General features: G+C 43.7%; 1 protein-coding gene across 1 annotated transcript in view; it reads right to left on the bottom strand.

Annotated features, from left to right (window-relative positions):
* LOC126269593 (solute carrier family 22 member 7-like) overlaps nucleotides 1–24,929 on the bottom strand; it is a 111,808-nt gene that overhangs the window by 49,727 nt on the left and 37,152 nt on the right. The window contains exons 4-5 of the mRNA XM_049974004.1: nucleotides 18,307–18,464; nucleotides 199–367 (exon numbers count right to left, since the gene is read on the bottom strand). Coding sequence (XP_049829961.1) covers nucleotides 199–367; nucleotides 18,307–18,464 — 327 coding nt within the window. The remainder of the gene's footprint in view (nucleotides 1–198; nucleotides 368–18,306; nucleotides 18,465–24,929) is intronic.

Here is a 24,929-nt window from a genome sequence, read left to right as displayed (position 1 = left end):
AAAGTCCACTTCGCGTGTTTCAGAAGCCATTTTTTTAATATCACACCATTAGCAAATACGAGTACTTAAGACTGTAAAGAAATAATTAAAAAATATCGAGTCTGTCTTGTAATCAAAAATATATTTCATTTTCTCAACTTTAGAAGAAAAGGAGGAGAAACTAGGCACAAAGTAGTAAGCACCCAAAATATTACTTACTTCCAGAGTAGTATCGCGAAGCCCAAAGGTGCTGATGTGATAATCATGAAGGGCACCCAGTCGCGACACGCCCACGCTATCATGGGCATGCCCATCATCCCAAGGGTCCAGCCAACGCACTGCAGCATTGCGACGAAGCCTTTAGTCTCTTCGTCGCTCACCTCCAAGCCTGCAAAAGAGTACTGCGTCGGGTAAATATCGCCAGAACGCTGTACTTTATCAGTGTGTTCCTTAGACGAAACCTCATGGCAAAATACTACTTTGCTACTTTAGAGCACTGAGCAGCAAAGTTTTTTGCTCAACTGCCAATTCTGACATTGTGGGGCGGCATATAGAGCAGCATATGTACCGATCTTGTTGTTAATTGATACCTACATAAATTAGTACATTATGAGCATGCAATAGACTAGCTACAGTAAAGGAACGATAAGTTGCCCGCCGGCCCCCAACTACTGCTCGTTAAGAGTCGGCACCATTCCAAACACTTCGTGTCGATTGTTCTCTGTTTCACATTGCTGCCACCCTCAGTGATCTAACAGTTGTGACGCTATAGTTGAGTAGCGAATTGTTGTTATTAACACTATGAGTGCTAATTACTTTGATCAATAATCGTATTTGTACTTCATTTCAGTACACTACTGAATATGAGATAAATGTTTGATAAGTGATTTCACTGCGTTGTTTTGCAACAGCTTTAATTAATTTGAATTTCCTTGCCGCAAGTAAGTACCGCATTTGAAAATGACCGTCTCTGTAATGGGCGTTCACGGGCCCATGTTAGTTCAGTGTCAAAATATACACCATAGGAGATCGTAGATACGAGTAGCGCACGTCCGTGGTTTCTATGTGTTATAGTGGAAGTGGAACATTAGGGAAGGTAAACATTCCCCGGTGGATGTACACCATCACTAAAATGATCAGTGAGAGCTCACCATAAACTGAAAATAACACATCTAATAGTGAAGGTAAACCATCACTGTTACTCGGCTAGGGAAAGTGTACAGTAGCATATTATCTACTAGGGTAGGTGTACCATCGCTGCTCCCGGTTTATTAACAGAGCATTCAACAATCCTACCACGCATCAGCAGAATGTGGTCAGCTCGTTATTGTTATATTATACAGAAGTGCAGTTATGGTTGACAGTGTGTAATTACTCTTTACAGTAGTGCAGCTGTGGTTGACAGTAGCGCAGTTACAGTTCACAATAGTGCAGCTATGGTTGAATCAGTGAGGTTTTACGAATATCTTAGAGTGGAACGGGAAACTGTCAGTTATAATTCTATCTTAATGGACAGAGAAAAGTACGAGTCACTTATGAGAAAGGCTAAACCACTAAAATCTGGACTGCAGAGGGACGGCAACGACTACGAGTTTTTGAAAAGATATGAAGTGCTGAAAGTGAATGGACTAACCAAAGTAATACATCCTGTAACTGAAGAAGGTAAGATTCAATACCATGTTTTGATAAAGAACTGTATGATGTTCTGCATGATGCTCAAGTAATGACTGGTCACGTTGGAAGCGACAGAATGATGAAATGCTTGAAGTCAAAATTCTGTAATATAACATACAGAGATGTCCAAATTTATCTTAGTTTGTATGAGCCTTGTTTACAAAAGCAAAAAGGTCAGCGGAAAGGAATAGCAGTGAAACCAACGCTGTTCAAGGAGCTAAATTCCAGATGTCAAGTTGATCTCATCGACTTCCAGTCACAATCAAATGGAGATTACAAATTCTTAATGGTTTATCAGGACCACCTCATTAAATTCGTTGCTCTCAGCCCACTGACGTCCAAAACAGCTGAAGAGGTATGCGATAACATTATTGACATTTTTACGTTGCTAGGAGCTCCCTCAGTATTGCAGTCTGACGGTGGTAGAGAGTTTGTTAGCAAAATAACGAGCAGCTTAAGTGAACCATGGCCCAATTTTGAGATTGTCCACGGTAAACCTAGACACAGTCAGAGACAAGGCAGCGTAGAGCGTGCATATGAAGACATAGAGAATATACAAACTACATGGATACAGGAGCACAACACTGCGCAGTGGAGCCGTGCATTAAGATTTGTGCACTAATGAAGAAAAGCGCTGAACATTTTGGAATTAAAAGATCTCCGTAGGAAGTAATGTTTGGCTGCCGTCCTAAACATGACCTGTCTTCAACAAGGTTACCTCCTGAAGCATTGGTGAAGATTCACTCTGAGGATGACCTTGAAAATGTAATTAATCAAGTAAATGTTATCAGTGACACAGTTACTGAAACGTTGCAGGATAATGACCACTCTAAATCTCCATTACAAGAGAATAACATACCAACAGGCACAGAGGTTGAGAACAGAGAGAAAGTATTCCTGACAGTAATGACTACTGCCTGACATTTTGACGAGTCAACACGTGCTATTAAAAAAGGCACAACTGAGGCGTAAAGTGCTTATAAGAACAAGTGCAAAGAATGCGGCAGTGTTCATATCGCTGCTTCCCAATACTGGAAAAGGGCTGTGCTGTGAGAGCTCCAGTTCCCGACTTCGATAGAGGAAGAGGAGATGTTAGGTAGATCTTGGGTGTCGTCCTCGAGACAAACGGCCGATTACTTCTACCAAATCGGGACGAGAGATGGTGTGCTGAGCCAACTGTATGCACGGAAATAGATTGTTTGTTTTTAAATAACTATGGAAGGGACAATACGACGTGCCCCTGTTGCTACAACTACAACATATCGTTTCAGGTCCCACTTCAGTACTAGCCCTCTAAGAATAATCTCAAAAGAGTAAGTTCCAGCAGAAAAAACTGTTGCCCTGAGGACAGTTGCGATGTCTCAGTTGATGGGAAGCTACCAGGGGTTCTTCAAATGCAACTGCCAGCAATACTGTCAGACTCTGAGATGCTTTTGCAAAAACAAAAATGTGTTTTGCAGTTCAAAATGCCGTGGTGCACGTCCTTGTTGCAATAAATGAGTTTTACGTAATATGACAATGTTTGCAAACTACATGTGATACATGCAACTTTCGAAGTACGACTGTTTTGTTATTACAGCCATGGTTCACATTCCTCACCTCTTGACAGTGAAGGTATACATTCATTAGTGATAGTGCACTATCCCTAGTGAAGGTGTATTGTTTGACAGAAATGGAATCAGTTATCCACTTCCACTAAATGGGCCAGTGAAGGAGCATTACCACCAGTGATGGTATACTTTCCCTGAAACTACCATTTCCATTATAACATACGCACACGAAGACAGACAGTAAAACGTTTCCCCTCTCACATTCTCCAATCCTCTAGCGGCCGCCCTACTTAGCCATATGTGTTGTCATGGCCAGCAAATGTACATTCTTAAGCATCTCGTAACGTTAGTTGACATTTTTTGATTGGGTTGCTGGTTGCTACATGAAAATTACTACAAAATACGGCTAAGAACCTCGAGAAGGAAGAACTCTTGATTAGGGGCACAAGTTCGATGACCTCTCCTTTAGATCGAAAGTTACATTAGTCGAACATGGTTAGCTCAAGTTCTTCTTGTTGCAACATCGCTAATGTAATGCCACAAATTAAGTACGCAGTTTGAGGCTGTTCCCTGTTTCGATTAACTGACAGTCTCTGTAAAAGTGACTTCAGCGGGTATTACGACATAGTGCCAAAAAAAAAAAAAAAAGGACTTATATGGGGGAGGAGTCGGAGCCAAATCACCGTACCCAGGTCGTCACTAAAACAATGAAGACAATTACCATAGTAGTTCTTTCGGTATGGTCATGTCCGGTCTGTTCCTCTCTCCCATGCACCTCCAACTGAATCGAAATATGACTTCGATACCCGCCCCTCAAGAGCAGAAGTAAAGAATGCAAAACGTTAGTTTTCCATTCTTCTTCTGTTGTGTCTTTCTACGAATCCCCAATCCTTTACACTATTCTGTCAAAAATGTACGTTAAACAGTTGTAACTTTTATATAACTTAACATCAGAAAAAATCTCTTTGTCTTGAGTGAAGCTCACATATTTCACCATAACAAACGTGTACCAGATTCTTGACTGCTTTTTATAGCATAATTGGTTATTACAACTTCAATACCGTGAAGAATATTAAATAACGAAGCATAATTATCATGCGTATACAGCGCAGAGGAAATAATACACAATCAAATTTTCTGGTGGTAAGGGTATACAAGGTACGAAGTTCAGTAGACTGAACTGCCACCTATGGCGGCAACAATATCTCATACTCGGTTGGCTTCGACTGGCACTGAACTTGAGTGACAGATATTGGCACGTCATTCCATTTTACTCCAAATCGTACCAGCTGGTGAGTGGTAGAGTGCTAGTCTTTTGGCAACCCACAACCAGGTATTTTCAATTGGGGGGGGGGGGGGGGGGGATGTCTGGTGAACTTGCTGGCCAGGGCAACGATCCAACGCCCTCTATATTGAGAGTAGGCCAGGACAGATTGGGCAACATGGGGCCTTGCGTTTGAAACATAATGTCTCAGTCTCTTCAAAGACGGGATGCATCCACCAGCCGCAAAACATCAGAAATGTAAGGGCTGCTGTAAAATTAGTGGCTACGCGAACCAGAAGCTGATCACGTTGTGCTCCTGATGGTACCCCACACAATCACGCCAATTTAGTGCCCGCGAGGTCGGTACGAATGTAGTGTGGCAGCGTTCTCCTTGGAGACTCCACATACAGAAAGTAGAGATCAGAATTGAGGTCCGTGTACTGCCTTTCAACTCCCCAGTGAGCCATGTGACGTCATATCCGAACACGCCGTCTCAGTCTGCCCTTAACCTCTATTCGTGAGTCTCCTCCGCAGTCCACTTGTCACCTGAGTCTGTTACCGGGTAGAAGTAGACTCGACTCTCTCGTAAAGGAGAGCGAATGCGCGAGTTCACAGGCGTAACTGCGGACTCGCAGTATTTCCACTGCATAGACCGACGTTTAAAAAAAAACATTTTCGCCATTAAATTGTAAATTGCTATTTATTTACTTCATACAACATGATTTCAGCTTTTTAGTCATTTTCAAGTCCAAGCTGAAATGTCTCAAAAATGACAGAAGCAACCACTGGGCATGAAGATTATTCCAAACCATTATAATGACTGATCCGTTGGCAGTGAAAATTATTCTGTTTGTACATACATTTATATAGATAGAACTTATTCGAAGAAGCCTGTAATTTTATTTTCATATTTAATATCTTTCTAAACATTCATGGTGGTGTCTGTTTGTACTATATCGTGTCTCCCTACCTCTTTCGCGCAACGACGCTCTGAGCGTGTTTTTTAGGGAATTAACTCGTTTGAACCTGGGACCTGTTGCTGGTAAGGAGACGCCAGACCACACATGACATGTAGAATTCAGAAGAGTTCAGTGAGACTAGCCATGATATAACCAAATACTTAATGATCTCATCGTCAGCTCCACTGCACTCCCTATAAAAGAATCTTACTACTAACTAAATTTAGTGCAAAGGGTTCAAGGCTTTCCTATTTTTAGTTAGCTGGTAAAATAACGTCGAAAAAGCAGGTAAGTTTACCATTGGAAATTTTATTCTACTCACAAAACATCGTTTATAAATTGCACTATTGATAAAAGGAAATGTTTTAATACAGGATGGTAAAAACCAACTGCGTTCAACAAAAATGTGAACGAATATTCCCGTGAATGGGTTTCCAAGTTCTACAATCGATCGATGGATGACCTATGCCATATCACATCTATAATCTAGGTTAAATTTAAGTTTCACAAAAGAGAAAACTATCAAAATGGTCTACAGTGACCCTCAATTATCTTTAATTACTTATCTAACTTGTCGTAAATAACAGTGGCTGATGTGGCTTCTCAATAACTATATAAAAGTAAAATAATCGCGTTTCAGATCTGTTCTTCAAGTGGCAAATGTGAACACCATGAGTTTTAATTAACGATCGACACTTGTATTACGTTCATTACCTTGTCGGTGTTTAGGCAGCGTCAGGGCAACAGCAGCCGGCGCACCAGCCATCCAGCTCACCGTCTCGGAACTAACCCTCCTAACTTCTCCTTACTACAGTTTACCGAAGTTGGTTTTAAAAAACTATCTGGCTGTGTTTTCATCTGACCAATCAGGGTCTCAATGTTAACCTTAAGCTCCGCCTACAAAAATTCTGTCTATCCAATGAGAAACGTTATATTTTTCGTGGTGGGGCAATGTTTTTAAAGTTTGCAACTTAACAAAGACGCTAAAAAGTCTCACGCTAAAACCTGCAGCTGTTGTGGTCCTTTTAGCGTTATCGTAAGATCTATACTGCTCTTCTGGAGGGCTCTATCTTTTAACATGGGCTGGGGGGGGGGGGGGGAGGGGGAGGGAGGTCCTTGAGGTACCTGAGACACGAAAAAGTCTCAAGCTAAAACTTGCAGGTGGTAGTGGCCCTTTTTGTGTTATCGTATGATCTATACTGTTTTTCTGGAGGGCTCTAGCTTTTAATATGGGCTGTGGGGTGGTCCTTGACGTAACAGGGACGCGAAAAAGTCTCACGCTAAAACGTGCGAGTGGTAGTCTCAGAGGTAGGCCCGCCAACGTGGGTGTCCGTCCTTTATCGTAGGGCCTTCTAGCTTAACACGATTCTGCTCTCGGCTTCTGTCCTCGTTTCTCCCCTCGGAACTGCGTCTCCCTCACGGTGGGAAGGTACGACATGCACTTAGGCATTCTTGTGTTAGTCTGTGGTATTCCATTTGCTCACTCGTTACTCATAGTACTTTGGTTAATTTAATGTCACGATTTATTCGGAGCTATGTGACATACTACTGGATTTGCTTATAATGTCAGGGTTTTCATGTAAGGTGCTGGATTTGCCTGACACCTTACATCTTTTAACAGAATGTCTAACAGTAACACACTTTCGAGACGTTACCGAGTCTGTAAAGACAGTATCAGAAAACACGACGTGAGGATGAAGTGCAGTCTCTAAACCGTGATTAATTATTCAATAAATTACATAAATCAATGATAAGTTGCACAACTCACTGTTACCCCACTGACGCAAGATATAATAAACAAATGAAAACAGAAATAGTCCGATTTTTTGTTACAGGAACATAAAGTGGCGATGCTCCGTGCCCAATTTATGTTTGACACAGCATGTATGTTTTCTCATGGTGGAGGTGGAGTAAACAAGAATACGACCATTTTATTTGCACTGGACGAAATGTGTACGTTTTTTCATGTGGCACGGACTATACTCCTTCTCTAGTAGAACACATTTGAAATTGTGCACTTTGCAATAACTGATTTTCGTCTTACACCCTCCACAGTGTTACGCCACAGGGTAATATCGCAGGCGGACACTATAAATTCGTCCAAGCTCTACCTTGGAAGCTCCTGCAAGTCGAACCGCCTCTCTCAATATCCAGTAGACTATCGGCTAGGGGGACCTGCTGAGGCAGTTACAGAAATCACGGAAGCTATTGCAGCACGGAGGAACGACCTAGCTCCTTAGTCTGCAAGCGAAGCATAATGATATCATGAAAGCCAAGACATACCGTCATACAACTTAGAAAAGCAGAGTAAGGCTAGGTACAACACAACAATACATATTCAGCTGCCGAGCCAGCAGAAAAGAGCCTCTGAAAGTTGAAGCTGCAGAAGTCTGGAGCCACTAGGAGAGTTGTCCACCCCGATAGCCGAATTGTCAGCGAGACGGATTGCCGTCCTACGGGCCCGGTGAGGCGTAGCGCCGTATACCGATCCTGTCTTGGGGGCGGTTAAGTGGGAGGTGTGTCTCAGAGCTGGATAGCGACAGGTGGTGACGCGAGACTGGACGCGCACGTAGTTAATGTATCAGCCGATAGAGGACAATATCGGATAGGGGGACTGTGATCTTAGTTTCGATTGTGCCCACTAGAGTGCACTAAAGTAATAGAATGTTTTTCATACACTGTTTTAGTATTTTCATGAAGTGTTATTATGTCTTTTTGTGTATGTAAAATGTTATGTGTTTTAGCATTATGAAAGATGCATAAGCGTGGTTTAAGATTAATATGAAGATAATTGTTTAACGAGTTATGTAGTACTATTTAGTGTGGGAACATTTCGAAGAAGTATGGGTATGGACAAAGGGAATTTTTGTAGAATAGATTTGTAAAGTAAGTTTTTAATGTAAAGGGAAAGTTAATACAAGTATAAATAACAATAATAAATAACTTTATGCATAAGCAAAACTTCAACATATTAGATAAGTACGTCGGTAAAAAGTGCCGTCATTAGGTTTGCTACTTTGCGATTGGTTATTGATGAAAAGCGCGGACTGACGCGGGAAAATGTTGTTTTGCTATTGGCTGTTGAATAAACTGACCAATGGTAAAGCAATATTCTTCGCGCGCCTTTCTCTGCTGATAGAGAAGACTTAGAGTATTCTATAGAGGAGTGGGAGCCTAGCCATGAAACAGTTCTGACGTGTGTAGTAGTAGTTCCGATGAAAACGATAAGTTACCGGATCTAGCGGTGTTTCATACATCAAAAGTGTGGTAAAGTTACGGCATGATTATTCCGATGTGTGTGTAGAAATTTCGGAAGTTTTAAGTGAATTTTGTGACGAGAAAAGACGCATATTCCGTGTGGCGTATTGGGCAGGTCGATGGCTAAAAACTGTGACTGCATTTGGTACCGACAGACTTAATATTTTGCGAGCATTCTCAATCAAAAACAATCAGTATTTTTGTAGCTATTACGTTTTCAAGAAATGCAACACCATAAACTTGCTAACGTTAGTGAAGGGGATTGTGAGTGACTGTTAAGACAGGCACAGGCTTGGCAGTGATACTTGTTCACCTAAATTTCAGAATATATTAATTGAGGACAAAATTTTCAACCTTTCATTTCGTGTGAAAACTTTCTCCCGAAACTTAAACTGTCCGCAGCTCGTGGTCGTGCGGTAGCGTTTTCGCTTCCCGTGTCCGGGTTCCCGGGTTCGATTCCCGGCGGTGTCAGGGATTTTCTCTGCCTCGTGATGACTGGGTGTTTTTTAATGTCCTTAGGTTAGTTAGGTTTAAGTAGTTCTAAGTTCTAGGGGACTGATGACTATAGATGTTAAGTGGCATAGTGCCCAGAGCCATTTGAACCAACCGAAACGCAGATTAGTGACGTTAACTGCAGAATGGTTCACGTTGATGTACAGTAGGTTTCACTCGGCTTCCCTACTGATATGATGAGACAATGTTCACAGGTAGGTGCAGGTTCGTCGTAAAGGGACGGAAAGAACTGCGCCACCGCACCGGGTTCGATTCCCGGTTGGGTCGTTGATTTTCTCCGCTCAGGGACTGGGTGTTGTGCTGTCTTCATCATAATTTCATCCCCATCCGTCGCGCAGGTCGCCCTGTGTGGCGTAGAATGTAATAAGAGCAGCACCAAGGCGGCCGGACCTACCCCGCCAGGGGCCTCCCGGCCAACGACGCCAAACGCTCATTTCCACTAGGAGAGCTGACAGCGAGGGAAAACCAAGGACTCGTGATGTCTTTGTTATCCGCACCGCCGCAGAGCACACGGGAAGCGCCAACTTAAATACCCCATCTTCTTAACAAACGACTGATTGCTGAGTGCTGATTGCCGACTTCCCACCCTTGTATCAGCTGCAGCTGTCCAGTGAGAGGGAAGGCTATGGAGCTCGACCCTCGGCACGCCTAGCTGTCTTCGATCGTCCATGAAACCACGATTCCGGGTGGAGGGCCGCTGCCGTTGCCAGCTGCATTGCGAAATTTGAGGCAACATTGATGGGGTGCGGAGGCCACCATCACCCTGTAGGCTTGGTGGAGACTTGACCTGCGTGACCTGGACGCTGTCCACCATCCGCCTTCGAGAGGTGGAGCACTGCTGCTGCTCATCGCGTTCCTGTGGCAGACAACGACGCTGCCGGCTCCTGTCTTCTAAACGGGGCTGAGAGCCGACACCTGCGTGCCAGCGAGAACTCCTGAGTTCAAGTCTTCGACGTCAACGAGTGCAATTTGGAGATCGACTCGTAGAGCTAGAGGCCCTCGGAATTCACGGGACAAGAGCCGCCCAGTGGCGTAACAGCCGCCACCCAACGTTTTGCTGCACTAGCGGTACTACACGTCGAGTGCTCGCCGTCCTTCTGGCCTTGATGAGGTGCTGCTCCGACGGCCTGGCTGAGGCATGGTGCCTTACAAGCACAATCCTGTACTGCTGCATGATAAGTGTACTATTGTCAATGATGTTTTCTTGGCGCTCTCGAGTTTAACTAGGTCCTCACCACAGCATCCAGCCAGGCTCTCTTCTGACGACTGTAGGAGTCTGGGACCGGACTCTTCTAACAGTCTCACGAAACACTGCTTCGCTAAAGGGCATTTAATCCTGACCTTTTGTCATTTCCCCTCGTCATTGCTACTTTACAGCAGCAAGCTCGTGCACTTATCTTCTGTGCCAACATTAAGTCACGACTAGCATCACACTGCTGCAAGCTTCAGTAAGAGAGAACGAGTTGATGATATGGAGTGACCTCAGTGGCACAGTTCTCGGGCTCGTCATACTCGCGGAACTACAGCCGGAACGAAGCACTGATGAAACAGCGAACGCCGGCCGGATTGGCCGTGCGGTTCTAGGCGCTACAGTCTGGAACCGAGCACCGCTACGGTCGCAGGTTCGAATCCTGCTCAGGGCATGGATGTGTGTGATGTTCTTAGGTTACTTAGATTTAATTAGTTCTAAGTTCTAGGCGACTGATGACCTCAGAAGTTAAGTCGCATAGTGCTCAGAGCCATTTTGAAACAGCGAACCTTGATTTGTGAAATATGCAACCCGCAACATTAGTGTCGTTCTCGCTCCGTTTCTGATCTTTAATAGAAAAGTACATTCTGATTCTTATGCAGAAGAAGACTCGTCTGAAAACACGACCCGTGGTGACACTCCCGGCTCCAGTGTTACCCGTCATTCCGCAGACAAGCCAGTTTCTTGGCTCAAGGTAGTGATATAGCTCTACGATCTCTCAAGTGTGAGCTAGCACTTTGTCTTGCCCCAGTTGTGTTTGTCAAATGAGACAATCGTGCATGACGTTGAGCCTCCTAAACCCAAAAAAAAAAAAAAAAAAATGGTTCAAATGGCTCTGAGCACTATGAGACTTAACATCTGAGGTCATCAGTCCCATAGAACTTAGAACTACTTAAACCTAACTAACCTAAGGACATCACATACATCCATGCCCGAGGCAAGATTCGAACCTGCTGCCGTAGCAGCAGCACGGTTCCAGACTGAAACGCCTAGAGCCGCTCGGCCACAACTACCGGCTCCTAAACCCATCTGCTCTGTATTCCTTGTCGAGTTCTGCCACAATAGAATGTTTCTACTTAATAAACGAGGCATAACACATTATTCTCACTGACAATCGGCATTCAAATGTTATTTCTGAATGAGGAAACTATTGCATAATCTTTCCTTAGACAGGGAGAACATTATTAAAATCGACAAACTGGAGGGACAGATTCCGGACTAGAAATAGAGGAAAAAAAGGTCCTACAAACATGTGTTCGGAAATGCATCGTTGTTATGGTAGATGGCACTGACGAATGAAAGTTTCTCAGACCATGTACCGTGTGTTTCTTATGGGTTGCAGGCTGTGAATTGACACAGCATACTGTAAACAGAAGAAAGGTCTGGCATTCATGTCGGGAACAAGCTGAGATGGTCATTGTGTACCTCCAAGCAGCTGGAAACGGCCGAGAGGAAGAAACTAGCCCTCCAAACCTGGTGTACGCAGAGTCCGCCGCCTCCCCGTACGTTTTCTGTCTGAAGGGATCCATGATCACAGACACGCCCAAAAAGGGCTTGAAATGTCGTGTGATGTGGTTGGTGTCTGTGAGAGTACTTGTTGTGGCACAGCCGTGCTGCCTCTCGGCCGTTTCCATCTGCTTGGCTGTACACAAACACCATTTTGGCTTGTTTTCGACATGAATATCAGGCCCTTCTGCTGCTTGCAGTACTCTGCATCAATCAGACAGCTTGTAACACACAAGAAAGACGCGGCAGGTTGTCAGCGGTACTTTTATTCCTCAGCATTATCTACCGTGGCAACGCTGCATTTCGGAATGCATGTTCATAGACCTGTTTTCGTTAATTTCCAGTCGGGAATCCGTCCCTTTTATTAATGTTAACTCTGTATACGAAATATATATGGCGTTACTCCTATCTACTTTGGGCGATTGCGCTGAAATGCTAATCATTTACACATCCAAACGTCTAGTACACTTCAATCGTATTTGAAGTCTGTTGCATGCCGCCATAATTGCATTGCATTGCACCAGCAGAATAATTAATCAGTACGTACTAACATGTCAGTTTAAGTACTTTTGTGACAAAATTAAGTGATTCTTTGTATGTCATACTTACTTAATTTTTCGAAGTTTGGTTCAAACGGCTCTGAGCACTATGGGACTCAACTTCTGAGGTCATTAGTCCCCTAGAACTTAGAACTACTTAAACCTAACTAACCTAAGGACATCACACACATGCATGCCCGAGGCAGAATTCGAGCCTGCGAGCGTAGCGGTCGCGCGGCTCCAGACTGTAGCCCCTGGAACAGCTCGGCCACCACGGCCGGCATTTCGAAGTTTATCGAAGTGCCTTGGTAATGAAGGACCAAACAAGACTCTGCAGTTATTAAGAAGGCACATTTGTATTTGGGTTGAGCAGGTTTCATGTACTCGACCAGCCATCCTGATCTACGTTTTCTGTGCATTGCTCCAACCCCAATTTCACTAATATGATTTTAATCGTTACCGGTTTCAGCCGTTCATTCTCCATGTTCAGAAATCATTTGCTCCTTAATACTTATGGTTTCTGGAGAAGGTAACGTTTGACCATATCCGTCACCGTTAAAGGTGTGTTCCTGTAGTTGTGTCTAGACGAAATACAAATTAACATGTATCAGTCACTTTTCTCCATGGACAGGCTGTTGTTTTCTCGATTGGACCAGAGGCCGGGATGGTTCCTCGTAAAAAGCCATGACCAACTTCCTGCCCTACGTTTGTACATCAGGGGTATAGCCTGTACGGCGGAAGAAGAGTCCTTACCGTTAAGGTGGGTTTCAAGGGGCTGCTACTAGCACTAATAAAACCAATCACGTAACGGGATTTTGTGTATGTCTCCATGGGGACACCTCTGTGTTTCAGCAGATATCTAGACGATTACTGTTTTCAGTCACGCTTCGGTAACGCCAGCTGCGTCTTGTGCATCGCAATTCAAAGCTGGCATTAACGTTGCCAGTTGACAGCACTCTTCTTTCGCGATTCAGAGCTCCGTCTCTTTCCAGTATGATGTCAGTAGAACGTCGAGTCCTCGCTGTTCTTTCCATTTATAACAAAATAGGAGTTTGCAGGAAAGATATGGGGAATTATATCTTGAAGGCTCTCGTACTGTACCATAACTATCACTGAAATTGGAAATTTATGGTAAGGTCTTATGGGACCAAACTGCTGAGGGCATCTGTCCGTAAGCTTACACACTACTTAATATAACTAAAACTACACTATTGGCCATTAAAATTGCTACACCACGAATATGACGTGCTACAGACACGAAATTTAACTGACAGGAAGAAGATTCTGTGATATGCAAATGATTAGCTTTTCAGAGTATTCACATAAGGTTGGCACCGATGGCGACACCTACAACGTGCTGACATGAGGAAAGTTTCCAACCGATTTGTCACACGCAAACAGCAGTTGACCGGCGTTGCCTCGTGAAACGTACTTGTGATGCCTCGTGTAAGGAGGAGAAATGCGTACCATCACGATTCAGACTTTGATAAAGGTAGGATTGTCGCCCATCACGATTGCGGTGTACCGTATCGTGACATTGCTGCTCGCGTTGGTCGCGATCCAATGATGTTAGCAGAATATGGAATCGGTGGGTTCTGGAGGGTAATACGGAACGCCGTGCTGGATCCACACGGGCTCGAATCATTAACAGTCGAGATAACAGGAATCTTATCGGTGTGGCTATAATGGATCGTGCAGCCACGTCTCGATCCCTGAGTCAACAGATGGGGGCGTTTGCAAGATAATAACCATCCGTACGAACAGTTCGACGACGTTTGCAGCAGCATGGACTATCAGCTCGGAGACCGTGGCTGCGGTTATCCTTGACGCTGCACCACAAATAGGAGCGCCTGCGATGGTGTACTCATCGACGAACCTGAGCGCACGAATGTCAAAACGTCATTTTTTCGGATGAATCCAGGTTCTGTTTACCGCATCATGATGGTCGCATCCGTGTTTGGTGACATCGCGGTGAACGCACATTCTAAGCGTGTATTCGTCATCGCCATACTGGTGTATCACCCGGCGTGATGGTATGGGGTGCCATTGGTTTCACGTCTCCGTCACCTCTTGTTCGCATTGATGGGACTTTGAACAGTGGACGTTACATTTCAGATGTGTTACGACCTGTGGCTCTGCCCTTCATTCCAACCCTACGAAACCCTACATTTCAGAACGATAATGCACGACCGCATGTTGCAGGTCCTGTACGAGCTTTATACGAGAGAGTAAATGTTCGACTGCTGCCCTGGCCAGCACATTCTCCAGATTTTCCACCAATTGAAAACGTCTGGTCAATGGTGGCCGAGCAAGTGGCTCGTCACAATACGCCAGTCACTGCTCTTGGTGAACTTGTAACGCCGGAAATGCATATCCTTCTATTTCCATCTATTGTACTATACATTTTTCCTTATTTTGTTACCTGAAGATATTACATTTCTGTGTCTTTATAAATTGTAATTGTTTTACTATTTGTATATATATATTTATGCATTTATGTCGATGTATAATTGGTTTGCTTTGTAAATACTGTTTGTATTTTTACGCTGGGTATTGCCTAGGAAAAACTATGCTATCGAACGATTACATTGATAGGGGGTGTGGAGAACCAAAGTGTTTAGGATCTTTGGTAGGGTTAACTCTGCCGCGTGGTGCGCTGGCAAAGCGGAGTCTGGCTGGAGTAGGGCGGTGGAGCAGGTGTGTTGTGTGATGCTCCCGTGATTTGCTGCGCTTTCGGGATTTGGCAGCATGTAATTGCGCTTGATTTGCTATAATAGTTTCTGACACGGTGTCGCGGACGGGAAGCATTAGCTGGCGTATATCAACAGCCCGTTTCGCCTGGTGACCATGTCGAGAAGAAGTCGCGCCAACATCCAGCTTTTGCAACAGCGATTGCCGACAGTGAGTGACTGTCGCCACCTCCTCGATCGCCGACTTCAAACCTTCAATCAACCAACAAGGAAGACTGGAAGCACGTAAAGTTTTAGAACTGTATGGCAGACCTCAGCTTTTCAAACTGTCAAAATTTTCTCACTAAATTACTGCAACATAGCATGAACCTTTGTTGCTCATTGTCCCAATTGCATTACCAAGCAGGGTCCCTCCATTTTCCGGAATGAACCCGAGTGTCGTTGAAATTCAGACGCCAGCATTAAAGTAATATCATTCCATTTCACTGCTTTAATTTCAGAGTTCAGTTAAAGTATTCATAGCTGGCTACAATATTTAGATTATATAAGCACAAATTAAGAGTGCGAGTTTTGTTACCATATTTTAGCTTACCTGTGACTGCAGCTCAGCTTGGTACATACTAAATTTTCCTATTGTTAATTGTTCAGAATCATTTAATTCAAGTTCAAAGTTAAATCTCGTATTTCTAAATGACATGGATTCAAGTAGCTTTTGAAATGATTGTTGAGGTAGCCCAAGATTAACCTTATTTTATTGAATTTCGTAGTGCTTCAGAAACAAAGTTCACTATTAATTTCAGTCACTAAATTAACTTTTAATTTTCCAGTTTTATTAATTCGTTTGCTAAATTATGTCAGAGTGTAGCGAAATTTATTACTTCTGAGAAACATTCAGTTTTCACACAACACGTGTCAACCTTCAGTTGCCACGCTTTTAGTGCTAAATATATGTGCATTAATCTTTCATTTTCAGTTATTATAGTAGCTGTCCATGGGACTGGCGACCGTAATGTTCCCCGAAGTCTCAACTATCTAATTAACACCAATTAATTGTTAACGTAACGACTGCACATTTACTTTCTTTATTAACTTTACCCCTTTTCAAAATTAATTTCCACCAATTTCATTTGCATTTTTCCTTTCATGTAGATGTGAGCCTTTCCTCCCTCTTTACCAACAGATTAACTTCAGTGACGATTGCTTTTCCCAAATTTCCATTAGGTACACGCGGTTTAATTTTTCACTGGCATTAAGGTCTATAAGTGAGGGATAGGTTACAAACTGTGGTATCGTCTTGAAGTTGCATGGGCAGCTGTACCTGTACAAGCCATCCAATCTTTGTTTGACTTAATGTCCAGGCGTATCAAGACCGTTATTACGGCCAGAGGTGGTTGCTCTGGGTACTGATTCCTCAGGATCTATGCACCCAAATTGCGTGAAAATGTAATCACATGTCAGTTCTAGTATAATCTATTTGTCCAATGAATGCCCGTTTATCATCTGCATTTCTTCTTGGTGTAGCAATTTTAATGGCCAGCCGCGTGGTAATAGCCGAGCGGTCTTAGGCGCTGCAGTCATGGACTGTGCAGCTGGTCCCGGCGGAGGTTCGAGTCCTCTCTCGGGCATGGGTGTGTGTGTTTGTCCTTAGGATGATTTACGTTAAGTAGTGTGTAAGCTTAGGGACTGATGACCTTAGCAGTTAAGTCCCATAAGATCACACAGACATTTGAACATTTTTTAATGGCCAGTAGTGTAACTTACGCTAAGGACAAAATTTTTTCCCCAATTTTGAAACCTACGTAACCCACTTTCTGACCATTTTGAGTGGGTGTTTTAAGACTAACTATCTCTGGTATTAGCGCTACAGAAGTGGTTTATACATGCATGCAAACAATCTGTTTATTCTGCTACTTTGCAAACTATATATGAAAAGTCGGCCTCTTAGCCTCTCTGGTATTTTGCCAGAGAGTTGCCCGTCCCTAGCCACGTGGAGGTGGGCCGCTACTACTAGAAGAAACCACTCCATTGTGCTACTCTTTTATTCCCTCCACCACCATACTGAACTAACTACAACTACTATCTACTAAAACTCATGACTTAAAAACGTAGTATTTACATATTTACAACTGCGCATTAGATCTGAAGCGCATTTACCCTCTCCCAAGGTAGGCTCGCTGGGCCTCCCTTGAGATTTTATTCACTAACTTTGCGAAATTTCTAAATAATTAGCCATTCGTTAGTATAACATTTATGTCTCTTGTCTGGAGAAGCTGTCCCTCAACTGAGACAGCCTGTTCATATATTGGACACTCAAACACTGTGTGTTCTGGCGATCCTATGTGGGCACCACAGTCACATTCCGGTGTTGGCCTTTTACCTATTTTATGCAGGTACGTGGGGTAGGGGCCGTGGCCTGTGAGGAAGTGGACTAGGCCCTGTGAGGGCTTCATTATCTTGTTCCTTAGTCTTTCCCTTACTGTGGGTAGAAACCCATGGACTCTACGGCCTGTACTGGACCCATCCCATTCGTCCTGCCAAATGTCGAGCATTTTATCTCGGATGGATTTAACGCTAGCCAGAGGAGTGCCCATTATATTTTCCACCATGTCAATATTTTGTTTGCGCAGCCAGTAGGAGGCTGTGTGCTGTCTTATTAACAGGTCTAGTGGACATAGACCCATAATTACCAACAGTGCATCTGTTGGACTTGTGTTGAATGCACCAATGCATCTCAACAGAACATTCCTCTGTATTCGCCTGACAGCAGCCGCAGGCTTCACCAGAGCTAGCCTGTGGGCCCACAAACTGGATGCGTGCCCTACTACAGGTGCCAATATACTGTTATGGTAGATGTTTATTGCCTTTGACGGCAGATGAAACCTTCTTTGTCCTATCGATATTATCTTGTTGAACAGGGCTAAGGACTTTGTCGCTATTTGTTCAATATGCGGAATGAAGCTCCAATTCTCATCTAGATATACCCCTAACGCTAAGGACAACACACACACACCCATTGCCGAGGGAGGACTCGAACCGTAACAAGATGCCCCAAGACCACGCGGCTACCCCTCGTGGTTATTAGCACAGACTAACTAGCATAAGTTAAATAAAGCTGTTGTACGTACTGAACACGAGAGGCGCCTGGAAGGTGGCAGCGTTGGTGGCGCTGGCGAGCAGAGTGACTGCGAAGAAGAGCGGGTAGATGGACGCCGTGCACGCCATCAGGCAGTGCGTCACAGCGGAAGACACCGCCGACAGGAAGAAGGCGGGCCGCCGGCCGTACCTGTGCCGCACAACACACACCTGCCGCTCAGCGGCCTCACACAGGCGCTGCACATGTCTACCTTATACAGGGTGTTCCACTGATCGTGACCGGGCCAAATATCTCACGAAATGAGCGTCAAACGAAGAAGCTACAAAGAACGAAACAAGTCTAGCTTGAAGGGGGAAACCAGCTTTACTCAAGGATAGGGCTTGATAATATAGTCTGTCGTAAATTCTAGTGTCTGTGACTACGTGCATATGGAATGTATTTGCATGTGTAACTTGTATTTGAGCTTTTGGGTCCGCGTGCGAATGTCTATTTCCCCAGATGGCGCTATGGTTGGCCCGCTAGATGGCACTGCCATAGGTCAAACGCGTAGCAACTGCGTTTTTTTTAAATAGTAACCCCCATTTTAATACATATTCGTGTAGTATGTACAGAAATATGAATGTTTTAGTTGGACCACTTTTTTAGCTTTGTGATAGATGGCGCTGTAATAGTCACAAACATATGGCGCACAATTTTAGACGAACAGTTGGTAACCGGTAGCTTTTTAAATTAAAATACAGAACATAGGTACGTTTGAACATTTTATTTCGATTGTTCCAATGTGAAACATGTACCTTTGTGAAATTATCATTTCTGAGAACGCGTGCTGTTACAGCACGATTACCTGTAAATGCCATATTAATGCAATAAATGCTCAAAATGATGTCCGTCAACCTCAATTCATTTGGCAATACGTGTAACGACATTCCTCTCAACAGCGAGTAATTCGTCTTCCGTAATGTTCGCACGTGCATTGACAATGCGCTGACGCATGTTGTCAGGCGTTGTCGGTGGATCACGATAGCAAATATCCTTCAATTTTCCCCACAGAAAGAAATCCGAGGAAGTCAGATCAGGTGAACGTGCGTGGCATGGTACGGTGCTTCGACGACCAATCCACCTGTCATGAAATATGCTATTCAGGACTGCTTCAGCCGCAGGCGAGCTATGTGCCGGACATCCATCATGTTGGAAGAACATCGCCATTCTGTCATGCAGTGAAACATCTTGTAGTAACATTGGTAGAACATTACGTAGGAAAACAGTATACATAGCACCATTTAGATTCCCATCGGCCAATTACCCTTCATCCCATAATGTCGCTGATGTTCCACTTGTTGCAGCCATAGTGGGTTTTCCGGTGCCCAATAGTGCATATTATGCCGGTTTACGTTACCGCTAGTGGTGAATGACGCTTCATCGCTGAAGAGAACACTTGCAAAAAATCTGTCATCGTACCGTAATTTCTCTTGTGCCCAGTGGCAGAACTGTACATGACGTTCAAAGTCGTCGCCATGCAATTCCTGGTGCAGAGAGATATGTTACGGGTGCAATCGATGTTGATGTAGCATTCTCAACACCGACGTTTTTGAGATTCCCGATTCTCGCGCTGTTTGCTACAAATGTGCGGATCAGCCGCTACAGCAGCTAAAACACCTACTTGCGCATCATCACTTGTTGCAGCTCGTGGTTGACGTTTCACATGTGGCTGAACACTTCCTGTTTCCAGAATGAGATTTTCACTCTGCAGCGGAGTGTGCGCTGATATGAAACTTCCTGGCAGATTAAAACTGTGTGCCCGACCGAGACTCGAACTCGGGACCTTTGCCTTTCGCGGGCAAGTGCTCTACCATCTGAGCTACCGAAGCACGACTCACGCCCGGTACTCACAGCTTTACTTCTGCCAGTATCCGTCTCCTACCTTCCAAACTTTACAGAAGCTCTCCTGCGAACCTTGCAGAACTAGCACGCCTGAAAGAAAGGATATTGCGGAGACATGGCTTAGCCACAGCCTGAGGGATGTTTCCAGAATGAGATTTTCACTCTGCAGCGGAGTGTGCGCTGATATGAAACTTCCTGGCAGATTAAAACTGTGTGCCCGACCGAGACTCGAACTCGGGACCTTTGCCTTTCCACTCCGCTGCAGAGTGAAAATCTCATTCTGGAAACATCCCTCAGGCTGTGGCTAAGCCATGTCTCCGCAATATCCTTTCTTTCAGGAGTGCTAGTTCCGCAAGGTTCGCAGGAGAGCTTCTGTAAAGTTTGGAAGGTAGGAGACAGATACTGGCAGAAGTAAAGCTGTGAGTACCGGGCGTGAGTCGTGCTTCGGTAGCTCAGATGGTAGAGCACTTGCCCGCGAAAGGCAAAGGTCCCGAGTTCGAGTCTCGGTCGGGCACACAGTTTTAATCTGCCAGGAAGTTTCATATCAGCGCACACTCCGCTGCAGAGTGAAAATCTCATTCTGGAAACATCCCTCAGGCTGTGGCTAAGCCATGTCTCCGCAATATCCTTTCTTTCAGGAGTGCTAGTTCTGCAAGGTTCGCAGGAGAGCTTCTGTAAAGTTTGGAAGGTAGGAGACGGATACTGGCAGAAGTAAAGCTGTGAGTACCGGGCGTGAGTCATGCTTCGGTAGCTCAGATGGTAGAGCACTTGCCCGCGAAAGGCAAAGGTCCCGAGTTCGAGTCTCGGTCGGGCACACAGTTTTAATCTGCCAGGAAGTTTCATATCAGCGCACACTCCGCTGCAGAGTGAAAATCTCATTCTGGAAACATCCCTCAGGCTGTGGCTAAGCCATGTCTCCGCAATATCCTTTCTTTCAGAAGTGCTAGTTCTGCAAGGTTCGCAGGAGAGCTTCTGTAAAGTTTGGAAGGTAGGAGACGGATACTGGCAGAAGTAAAGCTGTGAGTACCGGGCGTGAGTCGTGCTTCGGTAGCTCAGATGGTAGAGCACTTGCCCGCGAAAGGCAAAGGTCCCGAGTTCGAGTCTCGGTCGGGCACACAGTTTTAATCTGCCAGGAAGTTTCACTTCCTGTTTCCTTAAATACTGTAACTATCCGGCGAACGGTCCGGACACTTAGATGATGTCGTCCAGGATACCGAGCAACATACATAGCACAGGCCCATTGGGCATTCTGATCACAATAGCCATACATCAACACGATATCGACCTTTTCCGCAATTTAAAAACGATCCATTTTAACATGGGTAATGTATCACGAAGCAAATACCGTCCACACTGGCGGAATGTTACGTGATACCACGTACTTATACGTTTGTGATTATTACAGCGCCATTTACCACAAAGCGAAAAATGTGGTCCAACTAAAACATTCATATTTCTTTACGTACTTCACGAATATGTAATAAAAATGAGGGTTCCTATTTTTAAAAAAATGCAGTTGCTATGCGTTTGACCTATGGCAGCGCCATCTAGCGGGCCAACCATAGCGCCAACTAGTTTCCCCCTTCAAGCTAGACGAGTTTCGTTCTTTGTAGTTTTTTTTCGTGCGATGCTTATTACATGAGATATTTGGCCCGGCCACTATCAATGGACCACCCTGTATACTGGGTTAACATTAACTCTCACGACAAAATTTCGGAGGTTGTTCACAGATATTTTCTAAACATTTTCAAGTGAAAGATCTCTGGTCTCCTGTGGTTCGTCGCAAAGCTGTAATGTAATTATGACTTATTCGGTTTGTTACCCCAATAACTTTTGTTTCCCTGAATATATCTTCCCAAGAGTACAAAAGCCTGGATATGAAATCACTGAAGCGTGCAAAACAAAACCCAAAGTACTGCAACAATCCTCTGATGTTAAACTACTGTGAGATCGTTGTCGTCGCTGTAGGAACAGCTGAGTATAGCGTCGTCGTAGCACTCTTCCTTTGCATTCAGCACATCCATACATGCGATGCGAAACGACCAAATCTTCGTAATAGACCTAGCCACACTATTGCGAATCACTGTTAACGTACAACTCACATTCCGAATAAACAACAATTGGTGTTACTGACAAGTACTGTACAGCATTTAACAATCATTTTTCGAGCATTGTTGGTGAATTACATAAAAACTTGGTATCTACAGGAAATCATATAACTCTCTTGGAAAATGCCTTTGCAAGACTGATGTCTGAAAAATTCCTCTGTGCTACTGACAAGGGGTAGATTGAGTCAATAACTAAATCACTGAAGACTGTGACTCTCATGGATATGATGGAGTGCCTAGCAGAATATTAAAGTACAGTGTTAGCCCTATACTTAGCCATATTTCTAATTTCTCCTTTAAGGATGGTCAGTTTGCTGAACGATTAAAGTACTTAGCAGTAAAGCCGCTTTACAGAAAGGGAGAAAATGATAATGTAGACAATTTCAGGCCTGTTTCTATGCCATCAGTGTATTCTAAAGTTATTGAAAAGGCTGTGTATGTAAGGATAATTGATCATTTTATATCACGTAATTTGTTATCAAATGCACAGTTCGGCTTTTGCAGTCGTTTAACAACTGAAAATGCTATAATGTCTTTGCTCTTTGAGGTTCTGTGTGGATTAAACGAAAGAATTCGAACGCTAGGCATATTATTTGATTTAACTATGGCGTTTGATAGTGTTGATCACAAAATATTTCTCCAGAAATTGGACCATCACAGATTACAGGGAGTAGCTCACAATTGGTTCACCTCTTTCTTTAGCAACAGACCGCCAAAGGTCATTATTCTCAATGTCGAGAATGGCTGTGATGTGGGGTCTGAGTGGGGTACAGTGAAATGGGGGTGCCCCAGGGATCAATGTTGGGGCCGCTCTTGTTCCTTATTTATATACATGACATGCCCTCTAGTATAACAGGTAATTCTAAACTCTTTCTGTTTGCTGATGACACTAGCTTGGTAGTAAAGGATGTTATGTGCAATATTGGCTCTGTTTCAAATAGTGCAGTTCAGGACAAAAGTTTATGGGTTGTAGAAATTAAACTAACGCTAAATCACAGTAAGTCTCAGTTTTTACAGTTTCTGACACAGAATTTAACGAAACCCGACGTTTTAATTTCACAGAATGGGCATATGATTAGTGAAACTGAACAGTTTCACAAGGTGTTCAGATAGATGGTAAACTGTCGAGGAAAGCCCTCGTTCAGAATCTTGTTCAAAGACTTAATGCTGCCATTTTTACTATTCGAACCGTGTCTGAAGTAAGTGATCGTTTGACACGAAAATTAGTCTACTTTGCGTATTTTCATTCGCTTATGTCGTATGGTATTATATTTTGGGATAACTCAACCCATTCTAAACGAATATTTTTGGATCAGAAACGGGCTCCTTGGGCAATAAATGGTGTTAAGTTCACGAACCTCTTTTCGACCCTTGTTCACTAGTCTGGGTATTTTGACATTGCCCTCTCAATATATATATTCCTTACTGTCGTTTCTGGTTAACAATTTCAGTTCATTTACAAGAATTAGCTGCTTTCACTCACTTAATACTCGGCAGAAGTCCAATCTGCATTTGGATCGCACTTCCTTAACTCTCGTGCAGAAAGGAGTGCAGTATACTGCTGCATCCATTTTCAGTAAGCTACCACAAGAATTCAAAAATCTTAGCACTAATCCATGCGTTTTCATATCGAAACTGAAGAGTTTCCTCATGGGTCATTCCTTCTACTCTGTTGAGGAGTTCCTTGAAAAATGAAGTAGATTCTTATGCTACATTGTTGACTGCGTTCTCTTAAACTTATGGCTTGGCTTTTTTTGGGCTCATAAACATTTCATTTTATCTGTTATTACTTTTACGTTGTAATTTAATGTACTGACACGTTCCATGACTTTGCAGACGTGTAAACTAGACGTGTAAATAAATATCAAACTGGCAGCACTGAATGCCACCTTGAGGGCGAAGAGTAGAGCAAATAGGCAACTATAGGTGAGTGGAAGAGGTTTTGTATTCAAACGAGACACAGTGGACATACCATTGACGTTTCCTCTGTTGTGCAGATGTTTTCAATAATAACCAGAAACATGTACGGGTGGGAGTAATCAAACGCAAACACTCCGAAACGGGCCATCGGAGACTACAGGTCAGTTTTCCCGAAATAGTCAGAAAATATCCCTGAGAAACCTCCGAAATTACGTCAGTGGAGTTCGGGTTCACGTTGTACGTACAGTGCCTCTCTACAGCGCATCATAGCACAATGGACATTTCTTCCCAATACCGGCGTTTTTCTCTACCACTGAAATCGCGCTACAACGAAAAAAACTTGATAGTACGGTTTCATGTATTTCGTATGGGAACAGCAGCCGCCATCACTGCTATTTGAGAGTATCACCTGTATTCAAAACTCTTGTTTCGTGGTTGAAATTCATAGGATAATACAATTTCCAATCATCTGTCTTTAATTTTGCTATTTGTACGTACAATACGTTATGAATTAAGATTTCGGCTTCAGAAATCCGCGTGATTGTCCATTCATGTCTTCATGTGGAATTATTTAACCCTGTACTCGATAATGTGTATTTTGGGCAAACAGTGAAAACAGTGACAGATGATTGTAGTATATCAAATACACTACTGGCCATTAAAATTGCTGCACCACGAAGACGACGTGCTACAGACGCGAAATTTAACAGAAGGAAAGAAGATGCTGTGATATGCAAATGATTAG

Source organism: Schistocerca gregaria, chromosome 1 (assembly GCF_023897955.1).
Source record: "Schistocerca gregaria isolate iqSchGreg1 chromosome 1, iqSchGreg1.2, whole genome shotgun sequence".
NCBI classification, from domain to species: Eukaryota; Metazoa; Arthropoda; class Insecta; order Orthoptera; family Acrididae; genus Schistocerca; species Schistocerca gregaria.
The sequence above is the reverse complement of the archived record's forward strand: the minus strand, read 5'-3'. Positions and strand labels throughout refer to the sequence as shown.